General features: G+C 38.3%; 2 protein-coding genes across 5 annotated transcripts; one reads left to right on the plus strand and one right to left on the minus strand.

Moving 5' to 3' along the window:
* Positions 1–346: 346 nt before the first annotated feature.
* Positions 347–8,714, minus strand: LOC138974623 (uncharacterized). The gene is made up of 8 exons (XM_070347347.1): positions 8,024–8,714; positions 6,799–6,864; positions 5,528–5,590; positions 4,458–4,550; positions 3,514–4,040; positions 2,979–3,223; positions 1,752–1,903; positions 347–360 (listed from the first exon to the last, which is right to left on the minus strand). Exons 2-8 carry the CDS (start codon positions 6,845–6,847, stop codon positions 347–349), a joined length of 1,143 nt encoding a protein of 380 aa, XP_070203448.1. The 5' UTR covers positions 6,848–6,864; positions 8,024–8,714.
* A 2,553-nt stretch (positions 8,715–11,267) lies between these two features.
* Positions 11,268–21,221, plus strand: LOC138973405 (uncharacterized). 4 transcript variants are annotated; one of them, XM_070346123.1, is made up of 3 exons: positions 11,268–11,637; positions 16,677–16,724; positions 17,893–21,221. In XM_070346123.1, the coding sequence occupies exons 2-3, from the start codon at positions 16,718–16,720 to the stop codon at positions 19,062–19,064; spliced, it is 1,179 nt and encodes a 392-aa protein (XP_070202224.1). In that variant the 5' UTR covers positions 11,268–11,637; positions 16,677–16,717; the 3' UTR covers positions 19,065–21,221. The 4 variants fall into 4 exon arrangements, with proteins under 4 accessions (XP_070202224.1, XP_070202226.1, XP_070202227.1 ...); XM_070346125.1 differs by having other exon boundaries at positions 11,268–11,568; XM_070346126.1 differs by having other exon boundaries at positions 11,268–11,549.
* Positions 21,222–22,262: the final 1,041 nt, after the last annotated feature.

Here is a 22,262-nt window from a genome sequence, read left to right on the forward strand (position 1 = left end):
AAAATCCTGTAATCCATGTCAGAGTTCGGTGGGTTATAGAAACACGAAAATACCCAGCATGCTTCCTCCGAAAGCGGAGTATGGCTGCCTAAATGGCGGGGTAAAAACGGTCATACACGTAAAAGCCGTGGGAGTTTCAGCCCATGAACGGGGAAAAAAAAAAAAAAAAGCTATAATAAAAAGGTGGTCCATATTAGGAGCCCTTCCCCTACTTGACTTACTTTTGTTATGCAATGATTCCAAAAAAGCATTTAAACTCGACATAACATTATTCACTTCTGTCCAAAACATTATGACGTCGTATGGTTTTAGAAAAATGATCGATACAAGGACTGCCAAAGTTTCATTAGCGTATAAGCACTGACACAAATGTGTTAGGCATGTAAACAGGCTTGATATTTTTAGGATGGTTACTGTGCCACTTGACTTGAATTTCTTCTCTTATTTAAAAGTTACACAGTTTTGCCTGTTGTAGACCACTTTACGTCGTAACCTCGGATCACGATTTCAGAGAGGTGTTGGTTTTTCATACTTGCATTTTGATAAAGATGTAAGAGAAAAACAATCATCTTGTCTCGGACGGACGGAAACCGATGTCGATAAAATTAAAGTTTAGTTTCCTAAAGTAACTCTCTCCATCAATAGTGCGTAGTGGCATTATGTTGCTTGCGCATGACAGTAAAGTGTACGGAACAAATCGACTTTAAATGTCAAAATTGTCGCTGTTTTTCAACACATTGTTATCGTTTTTACCCTCTGCAATGTGTGGTGTCTTGTATCAGCGCCTTTTAAATTTGGGACACTAATTTTGATCAATACCGTGATGTCTTTCCACTAGCTTTTACATTGTCCACAAAACTGTGCCGAAAAGTTTACTAAAGGCACAGTAAGCATCCCGAAAACCATCACTGAGCTCCCAGAGCCTCTACATACAGTGCAAGCATACTTCAATTTGAACGCTCACCGAACGGGAACATCCTGGCTGCTTTCTGTCGAGAGTGAGACATTTTCCAAGAATTTATTTTCGTGGACTGTCCGAACGGACTATCAGGCGCCTCGTTTTGATGCTAGACCTAACTTTTAAAATCTAAATAATAAATTGACAGCTTGTTCTTAAATCATAAAAGAATTCTTTTTTCATCAAGACAAGATCAGTACAATTTGAAGTTTTGAAAGTTTGAAAAAAGAAAAGCCCGGAAGCAGGGTCACGCAAGGTCGTGGTTCTCGTAGCAGACGACGGTTTATGCCTATCGCCAGTTCCTCTGAACAGTCAAAAGCCATCGCTAGAGTTCTTGTGAATCCCAGCCGTTTGTTTCGTTCAGATTTAGAGGTACATAATAACGTGCTATTGCAGATAAGCTTACAGCGAGTCGCATTCAAATTACAAACTGACGACTACATTGTAAAAAAAGGAAACTGGATAACACGGGTTCACGATGGCTCAGGGGTAAGAAAAACCACGCAAAAATAAATTCTTTGAAAATTGCTAATTCTTTACGGAGGGCACCTAGGATGTTCTCAAGTGGTGAGTGTTTAAACGAAAGGGTGTTTGTACTGTGTGTAAAAGCCTGACAGTATCTGCGATGGTTTACGGGAGGCCAATTGTGCCTTTAAAGAAACAAACACGGCTCCATAATACCTGAAAAATGCAATATTCTGACTACTTTATTCAAGCTACTTAATCGGGTTATATAAGTCGACAACAAATGTATGAATTTCATGTATCTAATTATTCAAAAGGTCATACTCACATTGCAGTTCACATCTGACGCTGACTGCCCTCTGTAGTTTGGAATCATCATGAGTGTTGAGGGCCAGGACTTCTTGAGGGGATTCACCGTCCTTGCATGTCGAGAGATGAAGGCATACGTCGTATCTCTTGTTCATCTCGGTGTTTAGTAGGCTGCACAGAGTTTGTTACAATATGTGAAGCATATTCACAGCTCAGCCCAATGTTACAAAAAGATATGATACAATGACAGGGTGTGCTACTTATGTTAGTTATTTTGTTCGTATGCTTGCTTGCTTGTTTGTTTACTTGTTTGTTTGCTTGCTTGTTTGTTTTTGTTTGAAAATAAGAGGATAAGCTACACAACAAAAATATCTGTGTGTCGTTTCCAATCATATTTTTAAAGAATGTTCAGGCACGGATTCCAATTATCAATTGGGACCTAGTCTTCAAGTGTCCAATTTATTACAACAAACAAAATACAGCATATTTGAAATGTATCCTTCAGATGTAACTGAGATTGGTGTGGTGCTTGTTGTCTGCTTCCAAAACCTGTCACTCGAAAATGTTACTGCTAGCATAAACATTAAAAAGCGTGGCTTTAAGACTCTGCATGTACTCCTCACAAAACTGTGTTCTCCTCTAATCCCTTTTTTTTACCCCTCAAAGCCAAACTAAAACAGTAAGTAATTAGTTAATGATACAGTGGTGTTCCGAGGCCTTCGTTTTCTGTCTCTGACGCATACGGGTTGTAAGTGTCGCATGGTCTGTCTCTTGGCCGATCGACTGTCCATCAATTTTCATACAAAGCCAAGTTATTTTCACCTGTACACGGGGCCCGGGTAGCTCAGGTGGTAGAGCACTGGACTTGTGATCGAAAGGTCGCTGGTTCGAATCCGGGACGGGACGGACACGGGTCAACTTTATGTGCAGACCCAGAGACGGTATCCATCTCCCACCCCCGTGTCACCACAATGGCACGTTAAAGATCTTGGTCATTCTACCATAAGTGCAGATGGCTGATACGCATACATCAAAAGCTGTGAGGGCGTAAAAACTCGAATCGTATAAACCAATTCATGTCCAATATAGGCAATTAAGACCCGACGGACAATAAGCCCCTTAAAATTTACTTGTTTTTTTTTTTTTTTACTGTACATATTTCCAAACCTGGTCAAATAGACCATTTTTCTTCCGAGGCTCGGAACAACACTGGTGATGATGATATCAAATCGTAATGCATACTTACTGCAAGCAACGCGGCAATTTCTTGTTAAAGACTGATGATTTCAAACTGAAAGTGTTTCTAAGGCTCAATCGTTTGACAGCTTCAATGACAGCAAGTGACGCTTTGAACTCTCCATCTTTTGAAGGCCTCAGGGATAAGGTTTTGATCGACACACGGTCCTTTATCTGCTGTTGTTGTTTTGACAGTTTTTCGATCAGAAGGGACAAAAGACCCCTCCACTCTCTCTCCATCACTTCCTGTCGCATCTGTAGGGACACAAAAAAAGAACACTGCATTTCAGTCGTTTTCTATTCAACCATCTAAAAGAAATGTGACACTCAGAATCAGCCTCTATATACCGTAGAAGATGCGCATATAAGGTACTTGAATTTGAGAGAAATTAAACACCAAATGTAGCAATAATCAACGTAGTAATGTAGCTGCCCGTAGTGAAACTGACGCGAAGGGAAAATGACACGAAGCACAAATGATAAGTAGTGATAGCGACACGCAACCCCTTTCTGTTTTGAAAAGTATTGATAAAGAAAACCCCTACCTCAGCCGTTTCATCAGCATCCAAAAGACACGGCAAAGACGTTAAACCAGCCAGGGCAGTTGTGGCTTCTTTCATTGTGTGAAACATATCATCGTCTAGATGTGTCGCACCGCCAAAGCACTCCGACAGATCTTCGAGCATGTTCATAATTTCTTCTTTCAAAGCTGCCAGATCAAAGTTTTTGGTCGCAATGCAAGGCAGAAGAAGAAAATCTAGATGGCAAAACTCCAGCAAACGCCATTTCAGCGCGCTTGCTGTCTGATTAGCGTACTGTCTGACCTCTTCCTCCTTCGAAGTATCGTCGTAGCATGTCAGGACGAATGGTGAAAGATGTACTCCTATCATGAAAACCTGAACCAGCCTGCAAGGCGGGGGGCTCGTTATTGGTAGACTCAGATCCTCCTGTAATGTCTCTGAAGTCCATTCACACCATTCTGGAGATTCCTCTGCGTACTCGCTCAAAATACCCACAATCCTATCGTAGCCGGGTACATCGAGCTTTTCAAGCTGTCTGTGTTGATTCTGACCTGAAAAGTATAACCAAGTTGAACACCAAGTCTTTACCTTCTGTGCGTGAAATGTAAGACGAACAGCATTAAAAGTCTCAGTATCAGAAGCAATTAGCAATTACAGAAGGCATAAAAAACACATTTCGAATAATTTCTCATGCGAGTTCAGTTTTGGGCGAATCCTTAGCTGACTTGCAATGTCACCACACACACGCGTTTTGAAAATAAAATTCGGCGAAGATGCTTGCTGCACTCTCAGTGTGATCGATGTTAATGTAACACTACCCTCAGAATGCATGTGGAGGCAAACATGATATGTGTGGGTTCTTAATACAGTGTTTCGATATTGGCTTTTCAAAACTTTTATTTTCACGTAGCTCAAAAATAGTTTTTCTCCTCTGCCCTGCGTATCCGCTGGCCAAATGAAATATTTACTTTTATCTTCGAAGCTGGGTGTGTACGTAGCGTCCAAAAACAAAGGATGCGCTCCAACCAGCCTCTCGTTTTTAACGTAGTCTTCTCTGCGATCTGAAAAATAAAAGAACACAAATTTTCATCGACGTAATTATCTTCTTTCACTGTCTTTAATTTTCCCGAATTACGCTTTTGATAAAAAAAAATGTAATTGCTGCCGATCTCCGACCCATGGTCTTGCTGAGGCAAAAAAAAAAAAAGAGGTCTCTTTACGGTAACATAGGGTGAAAAAATAGGGTCGGTAGGTCGGCTTTTTTTTTCAATTTTTTTTTTTTTCAATTTTTTGTCTTTCTTATTTTTTCTTCTTTTTTTCTTTTTTTTTTCTCTCCCCTCTCTATGATGTTTCACAGTTCATTTCTTCTCATCAATCCCTGTTTTTGCCCAACATAACTACTCCTAACAGTACTTTGAGCTTACCTCCCTTCTGTCGTCTGCTGTTTGAGCGCAAACAGCTCTATTATGGATGCGGTTTTTTTTTCAGACGATCCACAAAAAAAAGATTAGGGTCGGGCAAAAAAACTAGGGTCGGTCGGGTTACCGTAAACAGACATATTTTTTTTGGCCTAAGCAGCATAATACGTTGAATACCCACATAATCTCTTCTAAAATAAACATATGATAACTTCTTTGGTGAGTTAGGCATTCTTACAAGACGCACCATTCCAAATCACAGATCACAGAGATAAACACAATAGCCAGAAGAGTATAGGACAACCAACGCCATCCTGAATGTATTGTTTCCTTGCACTACGTTATTCTTTGTTGACAAGGAGGCTCCTTTGGATATAGCGACCAGTACAATCTTGATATATTTGATGGTGATTATAAAAAAAAAGTTTGTAAAAGGATCGATTGGTATATAATTATGGCAAACAAAATCCAACATTCTTTCAATACTACCCCCCCCCCCCCCCCCTCCCTGTTTTGTGACTTACTCTTTTAAGCATTTAGTTGCTGGGTAAAAATATCAAGTAGAACAGAGTTTTTATAATTGCATTATGCAAAACATTTCTTTGAAACAAAATGCTTACATGTTGTTATTTTCTCCAATAACTGCTGCATTCGTTCAGCAGGAGCATCCGTCTTCCCATCAACTTCAAAAGAACAAGTGTGAAAGGAAAAAAAGTAGCCATTTTGAAGACGTTTTACGGCGAATGTAACCTTGAGGAGTTCAAGGGTCATTTACCATGCATCAATGAAAGCATACCTAATACACATTGTTCATAAATACTCCATATCTATGCTACTTAAAGTTCGGTTGCTCTGCGTGTGTGTGTGTGTGTGTGTGTGTGTGTGTGTGTGTGTGTGTGTGTGTGTGTGTGTGTGTGTGTGTGTGTGTGTGTGTGTGTTGTGTGTGTGTGTGTGTGTGTGTGTATGTGTGTTTGTGTTTGTGTGTGTGTGTTACTGACAAGATTCGCTTAATATTCGAGTGGATCGCAATCTGAATTTCCTGCATTCCATCCAGTGCAAACTTTCATTTTCTACCCAAATAAGTGATTTTTTCCAGTTGCCTTACATAGTTAGGATGAGCATACATCAAAGTGTGACTATCAGACTTAATGTAAGCACACACACACACACACACACACACACACACACACACACACACACACACACACACACACACATCTTTTTTTAGAAAATATCTCCAAGCAATTTTTGGGGATTATATAGTACAAACACGACAAATGTTACTATTTTCTGCTGAAATATTTCAAACATGCAGAACATTCTGCCAACATATCGGAGTAAATTATTAAATAGCATCAGCATCGATAACACTGTTGCGTTAGTTCCTAAATCGGAACAATGCACAAATGACCTGAGAATTGAGAACAAGAAAGTATCCCAGCGAGCTCAAAGTTTATATAATAAACATCATTCTATCATGTGGGGGCGAAAATTCGGATCATCATTAATAGACATATTCCATATTCATCACCAAAACTTTTGAGGAGATTGTTTTTAAATATTTGCCTTCATATATTTCAGAAAATATAACTAAAATATTTAGGACACTATATATTTCTATTTGACTGTTGGGTGTAGGTCATTTAAGACACTTAAGCTCTATTAAATACATTCCCTGCAGTGTTACAATATGTTTTGAATCCAAAATCCAAATCAAATGTTTAATTTTAAGAGCAGTTTGTTGAAAAAGAAAATGCCCCTTATGTAGTTTGTTCGTTTTACCGTTTGACAACCAAGCAAAATACCACCAAGCTGAAAAATATAAATCTAATGGTGAAGCACTTCTCAAAACTCTGGATGATATAACAATAAAAGGTTGAAAGTAACTCACCGTTGTCGTGGGTTAATAATGCTGGTTCTTGTGCTGATGCAGACGCCATTGCTGGAGGTACATATGCTGTTAGAAAGTTATAGTAAGTTTGATCCAAGTGAATGCTTTGACATAAAGAAATTGAAAGATTTCATTCCAAAACCATAATTTGTGGTTACATCTAGGCAAAAGGCGCCATTACGCCGTCCTATTTCATACTGAACTGAGCAATGATTTAGATTGGTGACAGGAATGGGGGACCTGCCTGCCTGTCTCTCTGTCTGTCTGTTTGTCTTTTTCTCTGTCTCTCTGCCTCACTATCCCCACCTCTCTCTCTTTATTTTTTTTAAGAAATGATGTTTCTACTATTTATAATGTTGAGAGTCTAGGACAGTTAGTGAGTTACTGTAATACTATTACAATTTAGGAAGAGAACAGAATACGACGAGAGAAGTCATTGTGTGCAAATATTCAGCTTAAGTTGTTTTGTGAGAAAGGAGCGCTTGTCTTCAACAGCAAGATGTAAGTTATGTCATTGTCAATGAATCACTGGGGTTTTTCGTGCACAATAAACAGCCATGTTTTTATGTTCAATGCTGTACATAATGTTTGTTTGTTTGTTTGTTTTATCTAGAATTTTCTCAGTCTGTTATCACTTCACGGACGAGGGCCATGTAAAAATTAAAACATGTTTGATAGCACATTAAGTTAACCTCGAAATATAGTTTAATCTCATTTAAGCTCAGCTCGGTTTAGTTCAAGACATTCAAACCATCCCCCCCTCCCCTCTCTCTCTCTCTCTCTTTCTCTCTCTCTCTCTCTCTCTCTCTCTCTCTCTCTCTCTCTCTCTCTCTCTCTCTCTCTCTCTCTTGTTTTTAATTAAGCACTAGTAATTGTACATTTATCAAAGAACGGTGCATTTTAACAGTGCTATGCAAAAGTCACCGGACGCGACATGGAGGTAACGGAGGGCATTTGGTTTAAATCAGCTCAGTTGTCATTGACATATATTTGCAGAAAGTACTATTAGTATTACGACTTGGATACACACCAAAAATCAACAGACCGAGTCTGAAAAACTAGTTATTAAACACTAGCCACGGTGCTTAAAAAGCAGCCATATTATTATTGATATATATAGTGGTGATGTTCGTTACGTGTACAAGTGGAATCCCATGTTGAGTTCTTAGCAGATCTGCGGTAAAATAACATGACTGCTCATAACAGAAGGAAGGTATCGGCTTACCTGACACGTATGGCTGCTACATACTCTTCAAATCAAGTGTTATCACAGTATTTGTTCCAAGGCACGAGAGTCAAGACGCCTTTAAGATCTGCCATAAAGTTTTCCAGCCGTTATAATCAATCGTCAAAACAAAATGACACAGTGACATTTCATCATGAACGTTAACATTAGCATTGCAATACTAAAGCTTAAAGCGGAGCACCATTCCTTCCTGACGCCATTTTAGGCTAGCTTTATAAGTCATTTTCGTACTTAAAATGGCGGCGGCGTTGTTTTCATTCTAAATCAGATGCAAATGAACATATTTGTTATGATACGAATGGCCCTTTAAATGCCTATGCTCAAATGGCTAGTCCTGAAAAGTAACAGGCTGGACTGTACAAGAATTATACGTGAATATTCAAGATTAACAACACTGTGTATCATAGCTTTTACATGGGTTTATAAACATCCCTTCTTTAGCGAGTCTCCACTACAAGATATATCGTAGCATAGTTGCCATTTGACTACATTGTCCTACTACCATATTTGTGCTACCGGCCTTCACCTTAAACTTTGAAACGTTATTCAGCACACCTATGGTGCACCCTCTCTTGTAGGGAACACATTGAGAAAAGAGAGGCGGAGGGGGGGTTGTTGCCATCATTATATTCTTATTGGTGCTACTCTCATGGCGCTGAACTACACTCTGTCAGTCGTTTAAGACCTCAAATAAATGTAGTGCATTCGTTCTTTTCTTTTTGTTTGGTCAATATTTTAACTAAAAATTTACAAATAGATTGGGAATTTAGACAATTAAGGTGATGGTGTGTGTGTGTGTGTGTGTGTGTGTGTGTGTGTGCGTGTGCGTGTGCGTTCGTGTGTGTTTGTGTGCGTGTGTGTGTGTGTGTGTGTGTTAGTGTGCGTGCGTGCGTGTGTGTGTGTGCGTGTTCAGTGTAGAGCAAGTGAATGAAAACTACCAGTCAGTCTTTTATGGAACTTTATATGTCAATTCTTCCAAATAATATCAACAGATGTCTTATTGATTCGTTTCTCTCGAAACATGTCTTTAATGTCGTCATATCCGGTTTTAAAGAAAAGTTGAGGCCCTAAATTGATAAAACATGTGGTCAATCCTAGACTCAGTCCAGACTATGTGATTGGATTTCAGGTCGGAAGCTTAAAGATTAGGAACTCACTTAACCACTTACATTTTTAAAATTGTAAGCTCGGTCTTCAGGTTTTGGCTAGCCAAGCCTTCCTACTTTCGGTAATGACTTATCCCGGGGTAATTCCACTGAACTTCCGCCTGATAAGATCAGCTGAAAAATAGTGTTTGGGTAGTTTATATTCGAATCCAAAACCTCGTTATGGTGTTCGACAGAAGTTTTAAAATCATAAGAATAAAAAGACAGCTTGTGAGACAAACATTGTAAAAACACGAAAGCATTCCTTTAATAACACGACTAAGTCAGCACAACTCGAAGGTTTGAAAATGTTTAAGTAGGGAGCCCGGATGTAGGTCAAGCGAGGTGAATGAGTTCGCTGGTGTATGTAAGATGCAGCGCTTTTCTCTTTATGACGGGGAAAAAGGCTACCAAAAAGCATGCGACTTTACCATTTGGGTGATGCTAGTCTACTGAGATTTTCGAAGATTTGAAACTGTTTGTTGCTGTGCCTGTATTGATTGAGTATTGCGCTTAAAAAAACGTACTGCGTGGCTACCATCACATCACATCACATGAGCTGCATCTTACCAAGACGAGCAGACGAAGTTTCTGAAAATCACTACAGTTTCTTTGGAGCAAACCCCCAATCGGTTTGCGTCACTGGCAGTCATTTGTTGTACTTTAGATTCAAAGATGCACAATAACACATTATTGCAGATATAAAGTCGCTTTAAAACCGCAAATGACTCAATGCTATGTGAGAATACAGTTGGTCACGCAGGGCCCTGATAGCTTGGGGTTGAATAAACATCGAGAACTGCTTTGGGGTTTATGTGTGCTAAGTAGCCTCTAAAGGGACCTGTATGCGTCATTTAAGTGAGTGGGCGAATAATATTGCGAATGTGTTTCATCAGGTTAGTATGTTTATTGCTGCTTTCAGGAAAAGATTCAATCGCTCTCTAAATGTTCTGTGAAGCGGAGTGGGTCTTTAACTTCAGAGCTTTAGTTTATTTGTTACAGATACTGGGTGAGCCGAAACAGCACAGGACATCTATCTGCAAACTACACCCTGTGACTTGACTGCGTGATTTGGAGAAAATGTGGTAGTTTCCAAGAACACAAATAGTTCTAAAGATCTCAATCTCAGCTCAAATGGGTTCGTTCATAGTTGGCTTAAAGTATAAAACAGAACTTTTCTAAGAACATTTCTTGCAAACCCTCCCCTCACAGGAAAAACCTGTAAATACACTGGGTTGTGTTTTAACTTTGTATGAATCGAATCACGTTGCCGTCGAACGCTGAAGAAGAAGAAAAACCACGTTGTGCTCAAATGTTCACCTGTCCTTGTGCGCGCGCAATTAACATCCTGGTTGCTCAGTAGAGGGATATTTTGTTCAAAACATTATCACTGATTGACATGTATATCAGTTACCAAATTAATTTGCCAAACCATTCCCATACTGTACACAAAACAGCTATTTTTCGGGATAAATGTCAAGTTTGAAGACCGATCTTACCCTAGGTACAAGCTGGGCTAAAATTATCATGATTCACAACATAGCCTTCAGGATAAAGAAGGCATTTTGCCGAACCTACCCTGACGACCACCTCTCGGTTACGACCACATTACTTATTTATTTATTTATATGGGAGATTTATATAGCGCTTGACGTTCTCTAAGCGCTTTACATATTAATTTCTGCCTTGTGAGAATGAATGTTTACACAATATATCACGCATTCACATCGGCCAGTAAATCTCAAGCCATTACGGCCTATTATTCCAAGTCACACGGGTATTTGATGGACATTTTTTTAATCTATGCCTATACATTTTTGCCAGGAAAGACCCTTTTGTCAATCGTGGGATCTTTAACGTGCACACCCCAATGTAGTGTACACAACGGGACCTCGGTTTTTCGTCTCATCCGAAAGACTAGCGCCACTTGAACCCACCACCTGGGCTAGGAAAGGGGGAAGAAAATTACTTACGCCCCAACCCAGGGTCGAACTCGCAACCTCTCGCTTCCGAGGCAAGTGCACTTTACCACTTGGCCACCCTTTCTTACCATTCGCACCACCTGAAAGGATCTCACCTCACCTCACCTACGCCTGTGACCCCGTCTGGGGTATAGGCCGCCAATCAGCTCCCTCCATGCATCTCTGTTTTGGGCGAGTTGAAAGGATCTACAAAGAGGGAAATTTCTGCATTGGTGGTCGTTATTGACAGGTTTGACTGTACCATTAAGTGTCTGCTGACCCAGTTTGGGTTCCTGTTTCAGTGTACGACAATAATGGCGGCGCTTCGTTGCAGTCGAGTGACTATCTATTCCTTTTTCTAGTTTCAAGGTGGGAACGGCTGTAGTGACTCTGAATGATGTGAGCAAAATATTGCAAGGTGTGTGTATGCATGCATGGTGACCTTGCGTGTACGGTAAGACGATGGTTCGAGCGTCGGCTTGAAAATGTACGTCTATGCTCCATGTAGTGTCTTTTTCTTGCAAAATGCTACGTTCATTTTACAAGAGTAAGACCGTGTTTAGTTCACAGAACTGTCGTCCCGGCTGGTGTTTGACACAGGTTTATTGCGACACGGAAGTTATTAACAGCTCAGTTTTGTTATTTCATTGTAAGGACAGGGCCTGCCATTTTGATGCGACAAGTATATGTATGTATATATATCTGCAGAGTTGAAACGACGCACGAGTTAAAACATCACGCCTCATGACTACACTGAACTAACGATAAAGTGGGTTTTTTTGCTATTCACAACTATTACAAAAAACTTCGTGCGGGTAGTTTATTTGCAGTTTTGTGCCGATTTTTCTTGAGGTTTAAGCCTACTTCTAAGATAAAATTGTAAAGGTACAAAACAATTCTTTCAAAGTAATTTGTCTGTAAGTCCAAGAAGTGGTAGGGCTAGATAAGGATCAGAAAATGAACGCCTTGCGCTCGTAACATCTAAGATAATAAATTAAGGTTTTTCTGTTGTGATCTAAATAATGCATTCTCTAAATAATTCTTTATTAAAATCAATAAAGCATAATTTGTCCAAATAATGCAGTATTTACCTAAACGATGCAGTATTTAGCTAAATGATCTATTTTTAGTTCAATAATGCATTATTTAGATCACACACACACACAACTTAATTTCTTTACAAATGTATTGCCATAAATAACCATTGTTTACACAATAAACGTTTGTTTTTAAACACTCTATTAAGCAATTGATTATTTACTTAGATAATGAATTAACAAAAAAAGCATTCTTTGCTTAATAATGAATCTCTACAGCTCTGTCTGCTTAATAATGCATTATTTTAATCAGTATTGTTCACTAAAATATGCATTATTTACAATGAACTATTTCATGTCCCGAAACTATTTTTGGCCAGATCCGTCTAGCTTCATAACTATAAGAGCGATTTGCATTAAATATATTTACAATTTTGTTGTGATATCGCCTCTATAAAATATGTTAAACAACATGTACCTCGATCCTAATCTTACGTCGAGCTAGTTTAGTTTTTAGAGTTTAGATTTAGGGCGTTATATAATACACTATTGACCATTGGCAGTTAACTAATACATTACTTAGCAAACAATGATGAATAATGCATTATTTACTGGATAGTACAGTAAGAGATTCATTGCCTAATCCATTATGCATTTTCTGTTAAACAATTCAGTATCTAATTAAATGATCAATCGTTTGATTGAGTATCTAAATTAAATTGTTATAAGTAAATACAGCAATAGTAATTTTTTTGTAAATAAAAGAATTCTATATTTTGAAAAAAATGCATTTCTTACATTTGTGTATGTAATGCATTAATAAGCTAAATCACGCATTGTCTAGCTACATCATGCATTATTCAGATCAAAACAGCAAACTTATTTTATTTACAAACGGGTCGCCATGGACAACGGCTGAACCTTGAATATGAGGTATTAGGGTTTTTATGTCACAAGAACTCTGCTGAAGAAATGATAAAGATTTTACTATCGATATGTAAGCAAGTCAACAATCGAATGATCGAAAGAAGAAGAAGGCTGATAGAGGAACATGTGCACACAACAGAACAGAAAAGACTGTTTACTTATTGTTAAATTCAAAGAAAAAAAAACGTTAAACACACTGTTGAAACTAAATTTCAAGTATGAAACACAAACAAAAATGAAATTACATATCAAAAAGGGACCCCAATTTGGTAAAACTTTGTTACATCTCAGGTAATGTATCCTTTTAACCACAGTAAAAAGTATGCATACCCAGCATAAGGCGCTGAATTTGTAACTGCTTCTGCTACTCATATCCCCAACTATTTTTCACACAAAGCAAGCTTTAAGTCTACTCCTGACAAAACTTTAATGAAAGTGACACAAAAATTTGAAATGATAATTTTTATGTAAGTTTAAATTCTGGCAATGGGAGAAACAAACAGAAAAATTGGCATTAAGGGTTTATTTATAATATATTATATGAAACTTGTATATATGAATAGGGTATTATTATTCGACACAAGAAGCACCACTACAAAAGTTAGTGAAATAAAAAAGAAGGAAAAACTATTTTAGAGCTCAAATAAATAATTTCAGACAATCCTTTATAAATGCTGTCTTTCTTAATTTTTGGGACACGTCAACTGAGCGAGTGATCTATTCCAGTTTAACTTCCTGATCTCAGGGGTACTCTTACTTTAACAGTCTTCTTTTGTTGCAGACAAACTTTCTTTGCAGATCTTATGAGGGAAAAAAGTTCGAATGAGTATTAAATTCAAGTTTTGTCGAGAACCACTCTCTGGAATTTACAATATTGCTGTAATCAGCTTATCACACACACACACACACACACACACACACACACACACACACACACACACACACACACACACACACACACACACACACACTTTCTCTCTCTGTCTCTGTCTGTGTCTCTGTCTGTCTGTCTGTCTGGCTGTCTGTCTGTCTGTCTGTCTGTCTCTCTCTCTCTCTCTCTCTCTCTCTCTCTCTCTCTCTACACCAATGACTATACTGGATGTTTACGCTCATCTTCAGCATCTAAAACAAACCGGAACACGTGACATAGATGGTCTGGATGCAAAAATTATAAAAATGGCAGCTCCAATTATCACAGATACATTGACATTTATCTATAACCTTTGTATTGACAAACGCTTTTTTCCTAAACAATTCAAACAGGCTAAAGTGATTTCTCTCTTAAAATCAGGAGATACTACAAATCCTTCAAATTATAGACCAATATCAATTCTATCAATCTTTTCGAAGCCTCTTGAAAAACATATCAATAAACACATCCTTTCTCACTTTGAGAACAATAAATTGATCCATGATAATCAATCAGGTTTTAGGCAAAAACACTCATGTCAAACAGCGCTTATTAGTTTAGTAGACCAATGGCTGACAAACATTAATAATAATCAGTTCTGTGCTGCTCTATTTGTTGACTTTGCTAAAGCTTTTGACCTAATTGACCATAAACTCCTTTTCAAAAAGCTTTTGTTTGTTTGTTTGTTTATTTGCTAAACGCCCAGCCGACCACGAAGGGCCATATCAGGGCTGTGCTGCTTTGACATATATAACGTGCGCCACACACAAGACAGAAGTCGCAGCACAGGCTTCATGTCTCACCCAGTCACATTATTCTGACACCGGACCAACCAGTCCTAGCACTAACCCCATAATGCCAGACGCCAGGCGGAGCAGCCACTAGATTGCCAATTTTAAAGTCTTAGGTATGACCCGGCCGGGGTTCGAACCCACGACCTCCCGATCACGGGGCGGACGCCTTACCACCAGGCGACCGTGCAGGTTTTCAAAAAGCTTGAGATTTATGGATTTGCAACAGATTCCATAAACATTTTAAAATCTTTCCTGTCAGACAGACAGCAAAGTAATTATCTGAAACAATCATACTCTTGTAAGCAAACAGTAAGGTTTAGAGTACCACAAGGTTCTATTCTTGGTCTATTACTATTTTCTATACATAAACGACCTACCTCTATTTGTAAAATGCATGTGTGAACTATTTGCAGATGATACTACAATTCATTCTAGTCACCAAGATCTTATTAAACTAGCAAATATCATCCAAGAAAACATTGATCGATTACTTGAATGGTCAGAACTAAACCATATGTCACTGAATCCAAATAAAACTAAATGCATGCTACTTATCACGAGGCAAATAAGACAAAATCTAACATCTGGATTTCCGACATTGCTAATACGAAATCAAGATGTTACCGAAGTTGATAGCCATAAAGTCTTGGGAATAACCATTGACAATAACCTGTCTTGGTCAAAACAGGTAGACACACTTTGTAAAAACATATAAAAAAAAATATTTCAGTTATCAAAAATCAAACACTTTCTAGACCTTCGCACAAAAACTTTTTTTCAGGCACATATTCAGTCAGCTATTGACTATGTTTCCACAGTGTGGGACTCTGCAAGTGCAAACACACTTTGAAACACTTGGGCAGTTTACATAGACGAGCTGTTAAATTAATTATTTTAAAAAATACATCTCTTTCCATGACTGATTATAAACGATTGCAAATTCTTTCTATCAAAGATAGATTTGCATATAACAAAGGTGTGATGATGTATAGAATTATGTCAGGGAATGCACCAACACTTATTGCCTCAAATTTCAAAATAAATCATTATAGAAAATGTAACAAATTAATTACCCCAACTCCAAGAATTGACCTGTACAAGTCGAGTCTATCATATTCTGGAGCAATTATGTGGAACGCCATTCCTAATATAATTAAATTACGAATTCATGAAACATCATTCAAGGAATGTTACATGCTGTTTCTTTTACAAAACTTCTAAGAAATATTATCAAGCAGCTGGCAAAATATAACTGTACTCTCTGATTATATTGCAAAACATGATTATATATAATGCATGAAGGATTTTTTTTATACAAACAAATATTTCTCTGTTATATATAATTTTCAAGCATTGCTAAAGAATCACAAAGCAACTTAAAATGTCTTATTTTACTATAGTTAAACTTATCTTCTATTTCTTCTTGTTTGTTACCCTTCAATGGGCGAGGGCCGGATGAAAAAAAGCATGTATACATTGCTTATTCTGTTACCCTCGTAAAAACATTTCAATTCAATTCAATTCAATTCAATTCAATTCAATTCAATTCAATTCTCTCTCTCTCTCTCTCTCTCTCTCTCTCTCTCTCTCTCTCTCTCTCTCTCTCTCTCTCTCTCTGTGTCTCTCTCTCTCTCTCTCTCTCTCTCTCTCTCTCTCTCTCTCTCTCTTTGCAAAAGGAGGGGACTTGATATAAAATTGCTAACATGAAGGTATGAGCATACAATGCGCATCTGAGTCGCATTTTGTGGGGGAATATATTTGCCTCTTCTATTAACTTTAATCTGATAAACGGTAATGAGTAAATCAGAAGTCCCAACATTTCCACCATACACGAAAATGTTCTCTTCTCTTAATACAGGTAGCCTGGACTGATGTTAGTCAAGTCCAACCAAAGACATCATGGCTGGTCAGTATTACAATATAAGAAACATGTGGTATAATTATGCACATGAGTAGTTTCTCATTATTGTATATTCCATTATCTTCCTGAAAATTTGATTTTTACGTCAATTTTGAATAACCTAAATGCTCGTCATTTGTGAGCGTACGCTTGTATGTGACCCAACCAGATGCATATGAAACAAATGATATATAAAATCAGTGAATACGTACATTGCCTAATGTGTCCTTGTTGTTAGAGAGTTTTTTTAACGGTTGTTGTAGTCGTGGTTGTTGTCATTGATTTGCGGTTAAAAACATACGACAACGGTTGACCTCAAAATTCGATTTTGCGAATATTGTGACGATATTTTGTCTGTGATATCTTCAGTGTTTGTAGAACAAAACGTGAACAAAATTGGGAGATTTACCGGACGGTCGGTGTGATAAAGAATTCTAAATACATGTATGATGACATGCCAAGAATTATTTAAACGAGGGTTGGGCCGGGTAATTGATACAATTTGAAACAGCATTAACGTGCATTTATTTTCAGAGTACGATCACTTTTACCTCTTCTGATGCCATTTTTTCAAAATGGGGGTAATGGTACTTTTTGCAGGTTGGTGCGAACATGTCTCGGGGTCAATTATTTTTTTTTATTAGCGATTGTGTTGACTCTGCAAAGTATCATTTTTGTTTAAATCGCTCGGATGCCCCAAGACATGCGAATTGAGAAACTGATCTAATTTTAGCCTACGAAAACGCCTATGTTATAAAATATATATTATATCTATTTCCAGCCATATCGGAAAGACACGTTACAATAATGCAAAAAACCCACATCATTACATCAAATGTAAACCAGGGATTAGTACCATTTTCAAAATAGGTCCCGTGATTGTAACTGATCGGTCATATTCTACTTTCAATTACCCAAACCTCGTATATATTATTCTGGCATGCTATTATATTCAAAATTATGTATCATAAAGTCTGTCCGATTGATTTTTCAAATTTGTTCACACTTGTTTCAACACACTTGAAAATATCACAGGCAAAGTAATTTTTTTGGTTTTTAATCGGTATCCAATGTCTTTAAGTTGCCTTTACATTCAAATGAGTCATACAGAGTGAGGGAAGTCCCTCACTAATTCAAATACTCTCCCTTTGCATGAGTGTTTCTTCTGTTACAGGCCTGTCGTGCCAAGTTTGCCAAAAGCACAAACGAAACCATCCCGATCGTGTGCTTTTAACAAACAAGTTTGAAGAGTGTACCAGGACAATCAAACGAAATGTAGCAAAACCAATTGATGAGTTCTTCCACGTGATTAACAGTTTTTTAAACGGAAGTGGGGGCTCAGTTATAATTCATGCTGATCAAGATATACACATCGATCTTTTGGACCAGAAAGTTGACTGTAAGTTGTTGGCATTGATTCCAGACAATGCTCTGTATCAAGAGGTATATGAGCGGTATCTGCTGGACGCTCAACACGTTTTGTATAGAGTCCTTCCCCGAGTCGGTTCTCGACCATACAGTGTGTGGGATTTCAACACAAGGTTTTCAGTAAGCAAGGGAACGGAGCCACCAACATATGGACAGATGAATGATTTTGTCGACCATATCACTGGGTTCAGACCGAAGGAAGGTCGGGATTTCAGCGTGAACAGAGGACCTATCACGTTGATCAAAGACCAACAGGTCATGGTTACCAGGACTCTTCGTCATGTTGGAAATGGCCGTTCTAACAATGCGCACAACGCAAGGCCCGTTGCATCTATTCCATTGAGTGAGAATATTTGCACGCAAGCTAAAGCATTTGACCCAAAAATGAAAGTCGCAGAGTACTGTTGGGAAAAATCAGAGCCATACATATCGGCGTTCACCAAAATTCAAGGGGGAGGTTCTGTTTATATCGGTATACAAGAAGAGAAAACAGCGTCAGGGTGTGCAACTGGAAAGCTCATAACTCAAGGTGTTTGCCTCACCCCCAAAGATCAAGATGAAATAAGAGCATTGTTCACAGAGAACATTGACAAAGAACTCATGTGGATTGGCACGCGTGAACATCAACAAGACGTGGTGATGGTTAATTTTCTGCCTGTGATTGACAACGGCCAACCTGTTGCAAGTATGTATGTCGTGGAGGTGAAAATCAACTATTATTACGGTCTGTGCTTCTACAGCCAGGGCGGCCCAAAACTGTACACAACGAGTCAGAAAAATGGTATTGTGAACACTGGGATTGTGATTCCAGTAGAAGACTGGCTCAAAAAGTTCAATAAGTACATCGATCTGCTGATAAACGGGAGGCCTCAATTGGCTTCTTGGGCGCCAGGAGCTTGTCAGGCAAGTCTCAAGTAGGAGATACTGTACAAAAAGAAAAAGGCGGAGGACTGAAACTGCACAAGTGCATTGACAAAACTGCGCAACACGGTACAGTTCAGGACACCTCAATGAAATTTGGATATGTGCGACACGCACTTGCCAGCAGAGATATATATGTTACAGTTAATCTGTGAAACCAGGGAATACGTGTATTAACTAGGTAGTACATGAATTAACTGACGGAAAAAAACAGTTAATTCATGTGTTTAGTTTAGTTAATACACGTATTCCCTGGTTTCACAGATTAACTGTAACATATACATAACTTGACGGGACAAAGAAAACGTGATAAACCAGTTGTTTTGAATGAGAAACTCATCAGTTTTTAAATCATGAATATACTCCTTTTCATTCGACGAGTAATGATGTAAAGCAATTGATATAACAATGAAGAAATAATGGACAAATATTGATTGTATAGAAATGCTACAGAATTTGTAAATAAATGTATGATGAAATAGTTGTAACAAGTACTACGAAAGTTTCATTTGAACACGATCACTTATGTAAATAATTATGCTAGTAATGTAAACACATGAGAGAAAAATAAAAACGATTGGTACAGTCAAATGTAACTTTGGAGGTACTGGTTAAAATCGTGTGTCTATTTGCACGCCAAGTCGTGATTCTTTTTTTAATGTACATTATCAAACCTGTGATAGCGTTTTTAACACTTTTCCGGCAGATTGCATAACATGTGAATAAATGCCTGTACGGATTTTTTTTTTTACCTCAAATATTGCTCGTATGTAGGCGTAAGACCCTGAAAGTTTCAAACCAATCCACCGGGTCGTTTTTGTTGTTGTTCCCGTCAAAATTGACGCAAGAGCCTCTTGTTCTGACCGCTCATGCGATCGACACATGCATCAACATGAATAGAGTAACAAGAAACACACAAAGTAGCCATACAAAAAGGAAGTTTTGTGGGTCAACCCTTTTTTTTCTCCAGATTAACAGAAAAGTGGATTTGTGGCCTAGTTGACCCAACAGAAGGTCAAGGGAGATAATCGGCCGGCAGTGTCCCTGCTGGTTTATTTGATAGTACATTTTACAACGCTCGCTTACTCTATTACACATGTCGTATGCATAAAGAGCGATTAATTACCTTTGGTTATTTGATCTCATAATAATACGGTAATCAAGGGGATATTTCAATATGAAGTTACGTTTTTTGATTTACATAATTCATTTAGTATGTGAAGATCGTTCTGATCAGATACATTTTTAATTACAGATAACCTTACTGGTTACTGATGAAAAATGAGAGTTTAGTTCATCAGCTGTTATGCCCATTTTGGAGGCACTCTTTGACGTAGAGGATGCAAGTTTTTGAAAATATTTCCGTTAAGCAGTTTCTTTCTTTATTTGGTGTTTAACGTCGTTTTCAACCACGAAGGTTATATCGCGACGGGGAAAGGGGCGGGGGGGAGATGGGATAGAGCCACTTGTTAATTGTTTCTTGTTCACAAAAGCACTAATCAAAAAATTGCTCCAGGGGCTTGCAACGTAGTACAATATATTACCTTACTGGGAGAATGCAAGTTTCCAGTACAAAGGACTTAACATTTCTTACATACTGCTTGACTAAAAAGCTTTACAAACATTGACTATATTCTATACAAGAAACACTTAACAAGGGTAAAAGGAGAAACAGAATCCGTTGGTCGCCTCTTACGACATGCTGGGGAGCATCGGGTAAATTCTTCCCCCTAACCCGCGGGGGGACCGTTAAGCAGTTCTTTTCATGAAAAAAATCAAACGCATTAACTTTGTTCCTTTGGACTCTTGCTTCTTCTTCGTGTTTCCCTAGCCTTTTTAAGTTATCTCTCATGTGAGTTTTTGTTTGAATATCATGAGATATCCATTTTGGATATGGAGTGTGTTTTACTCGTTTTGATTTAAATGATGCATGTTTATCATAGATAACCGTAACGATAGTCAGCCAATATTTAAGCGCCTCATTTGGGTCAGTGAAACTGTAAACATTTGACAACGAGGCTGATGCGAGTTCTTCTAAAAAGGTATCTTTGTCAAACTTTGAAAAGCATCCATAAGTGATTGTCTTGTGGCCAGGTTGGGGTATTTTAATGCCCCCCCCTTTTTTTTTTAACCAGGTTACACATATGAGAAAGTGATCACTGCAAGAAAAAGTAGGTTTACATAGTTCAGTTATGTTTTGTTTGTTAGAGGCATATATATGATCAATTAAAGTTTTGGTAGATGCTGTACTTCTTGTTGGTATATTAACCAGAGCGAGAGAGAGTGAGAGAGAGAGAGAGAGAGAGAGAGAGAGAGAGAGAGAGAGAGAAAGAGAGAGAGAGAGAGAGAGAGAGAGAGAGAGAGAGAGAGAGAGAGAGAGAGAGAGAGAGAGAGAGAGAGAGAGAGAGAGAGAGAGAGAGAGAGAGAGATCACCGTGTCACACAGCTTTAGTCTCTTGTTGATAATTGGTTAGACAAGATTAACGATCACGAATTTTGTGGGGTTTATTAAAAAAAAAAAAAAAAGTTGGGGGGGGGGGGGGGGGGGAGAGATTTTGCCAATGTTGATGTAATTGGCCACCTGCGTTATTGCGAAAACACACATAATATGGACTCGGGGTTGATTCAATTTAACTTGTTAGTTCTATTTCAATGATAGGCAGCAAACCGTGTACACACAATAGCCTCGGCATCAAGTATGCAGGTTAGACATTTAAAACTTAGCATGATTTAAGAAAGGTTCTCATTAAGACTTCATGCACAATAATACGTATTTCACCGGTTAGTTTGTGTGCCTTTGCTTCTCAAAGTACCATACCGGGCCCCACTGTTTACCCCACAATGGAGAAACTGACCCAACAAAGAGCAGTGATCCAATACTGATTTGCAAAAATAAGAGTATTTAGCCCACTGCATAATGACATGACGTAAACGTTTGGCAGGGATCCCCCTTCATTCACCAGTCCACAGTAATAACTTGAGGTGGTCAGCTTTGTTCAGACTTGGAAGGCAAACGATGACAAACGATGTGAAACTAAAGATGCAAAAAAGCAAACCACTGCTTATTCTATTACTTTCGACTGATAAATAATTCTGTCTCTGTGTCTCTGTCTGTCTGTCTGTCTGTCTGTCTGTCTGTCTGTCTGTGTTTGTGTCTCTCTCTATGTCTCTGTCTCTGTCTCTCTGTGTTTTTGTA

The sequence above is a fragment of the Littorina saxatilis genome, linkage group LG8, assembly GCF_037325665.1.
Source record: "Littorina saxatilis isolate snail1 linkage group LG8, US_GU_Lsax_2.0, whole genome shotgun sequence".
Classification (NCBI taxonomy): domain Eukaryota; kingdom Metazoa; phylum Mollusca; class Gastropoda; order Littorinimorpha; family Littorinidae; genus Littorina; species Littorina saxatilis.

Coding starts and splice junctions, on each gene's coding strand:
- LOC138974623 (XM_070347347.1), bottom strand. CDS start 6,847: ATGGCGTCTGCATCAGCACAAGAACCAGCATTATTAACCCACGACAAC. Junction 4,041..4,457: donor ACCCAGCTTCGAAGATAAAA/GTAAATATTTCA, acceptor TATACTTTTCAG/GTCAGAATCAACACAGACAG. Junction 3,224..3,513: donor ATGCTGATGAAACGGCTGAG/GTAGGGGTTTTC, acceptor GTGTCCCTACAG/ATGCGACAGGAAGTGATGGA.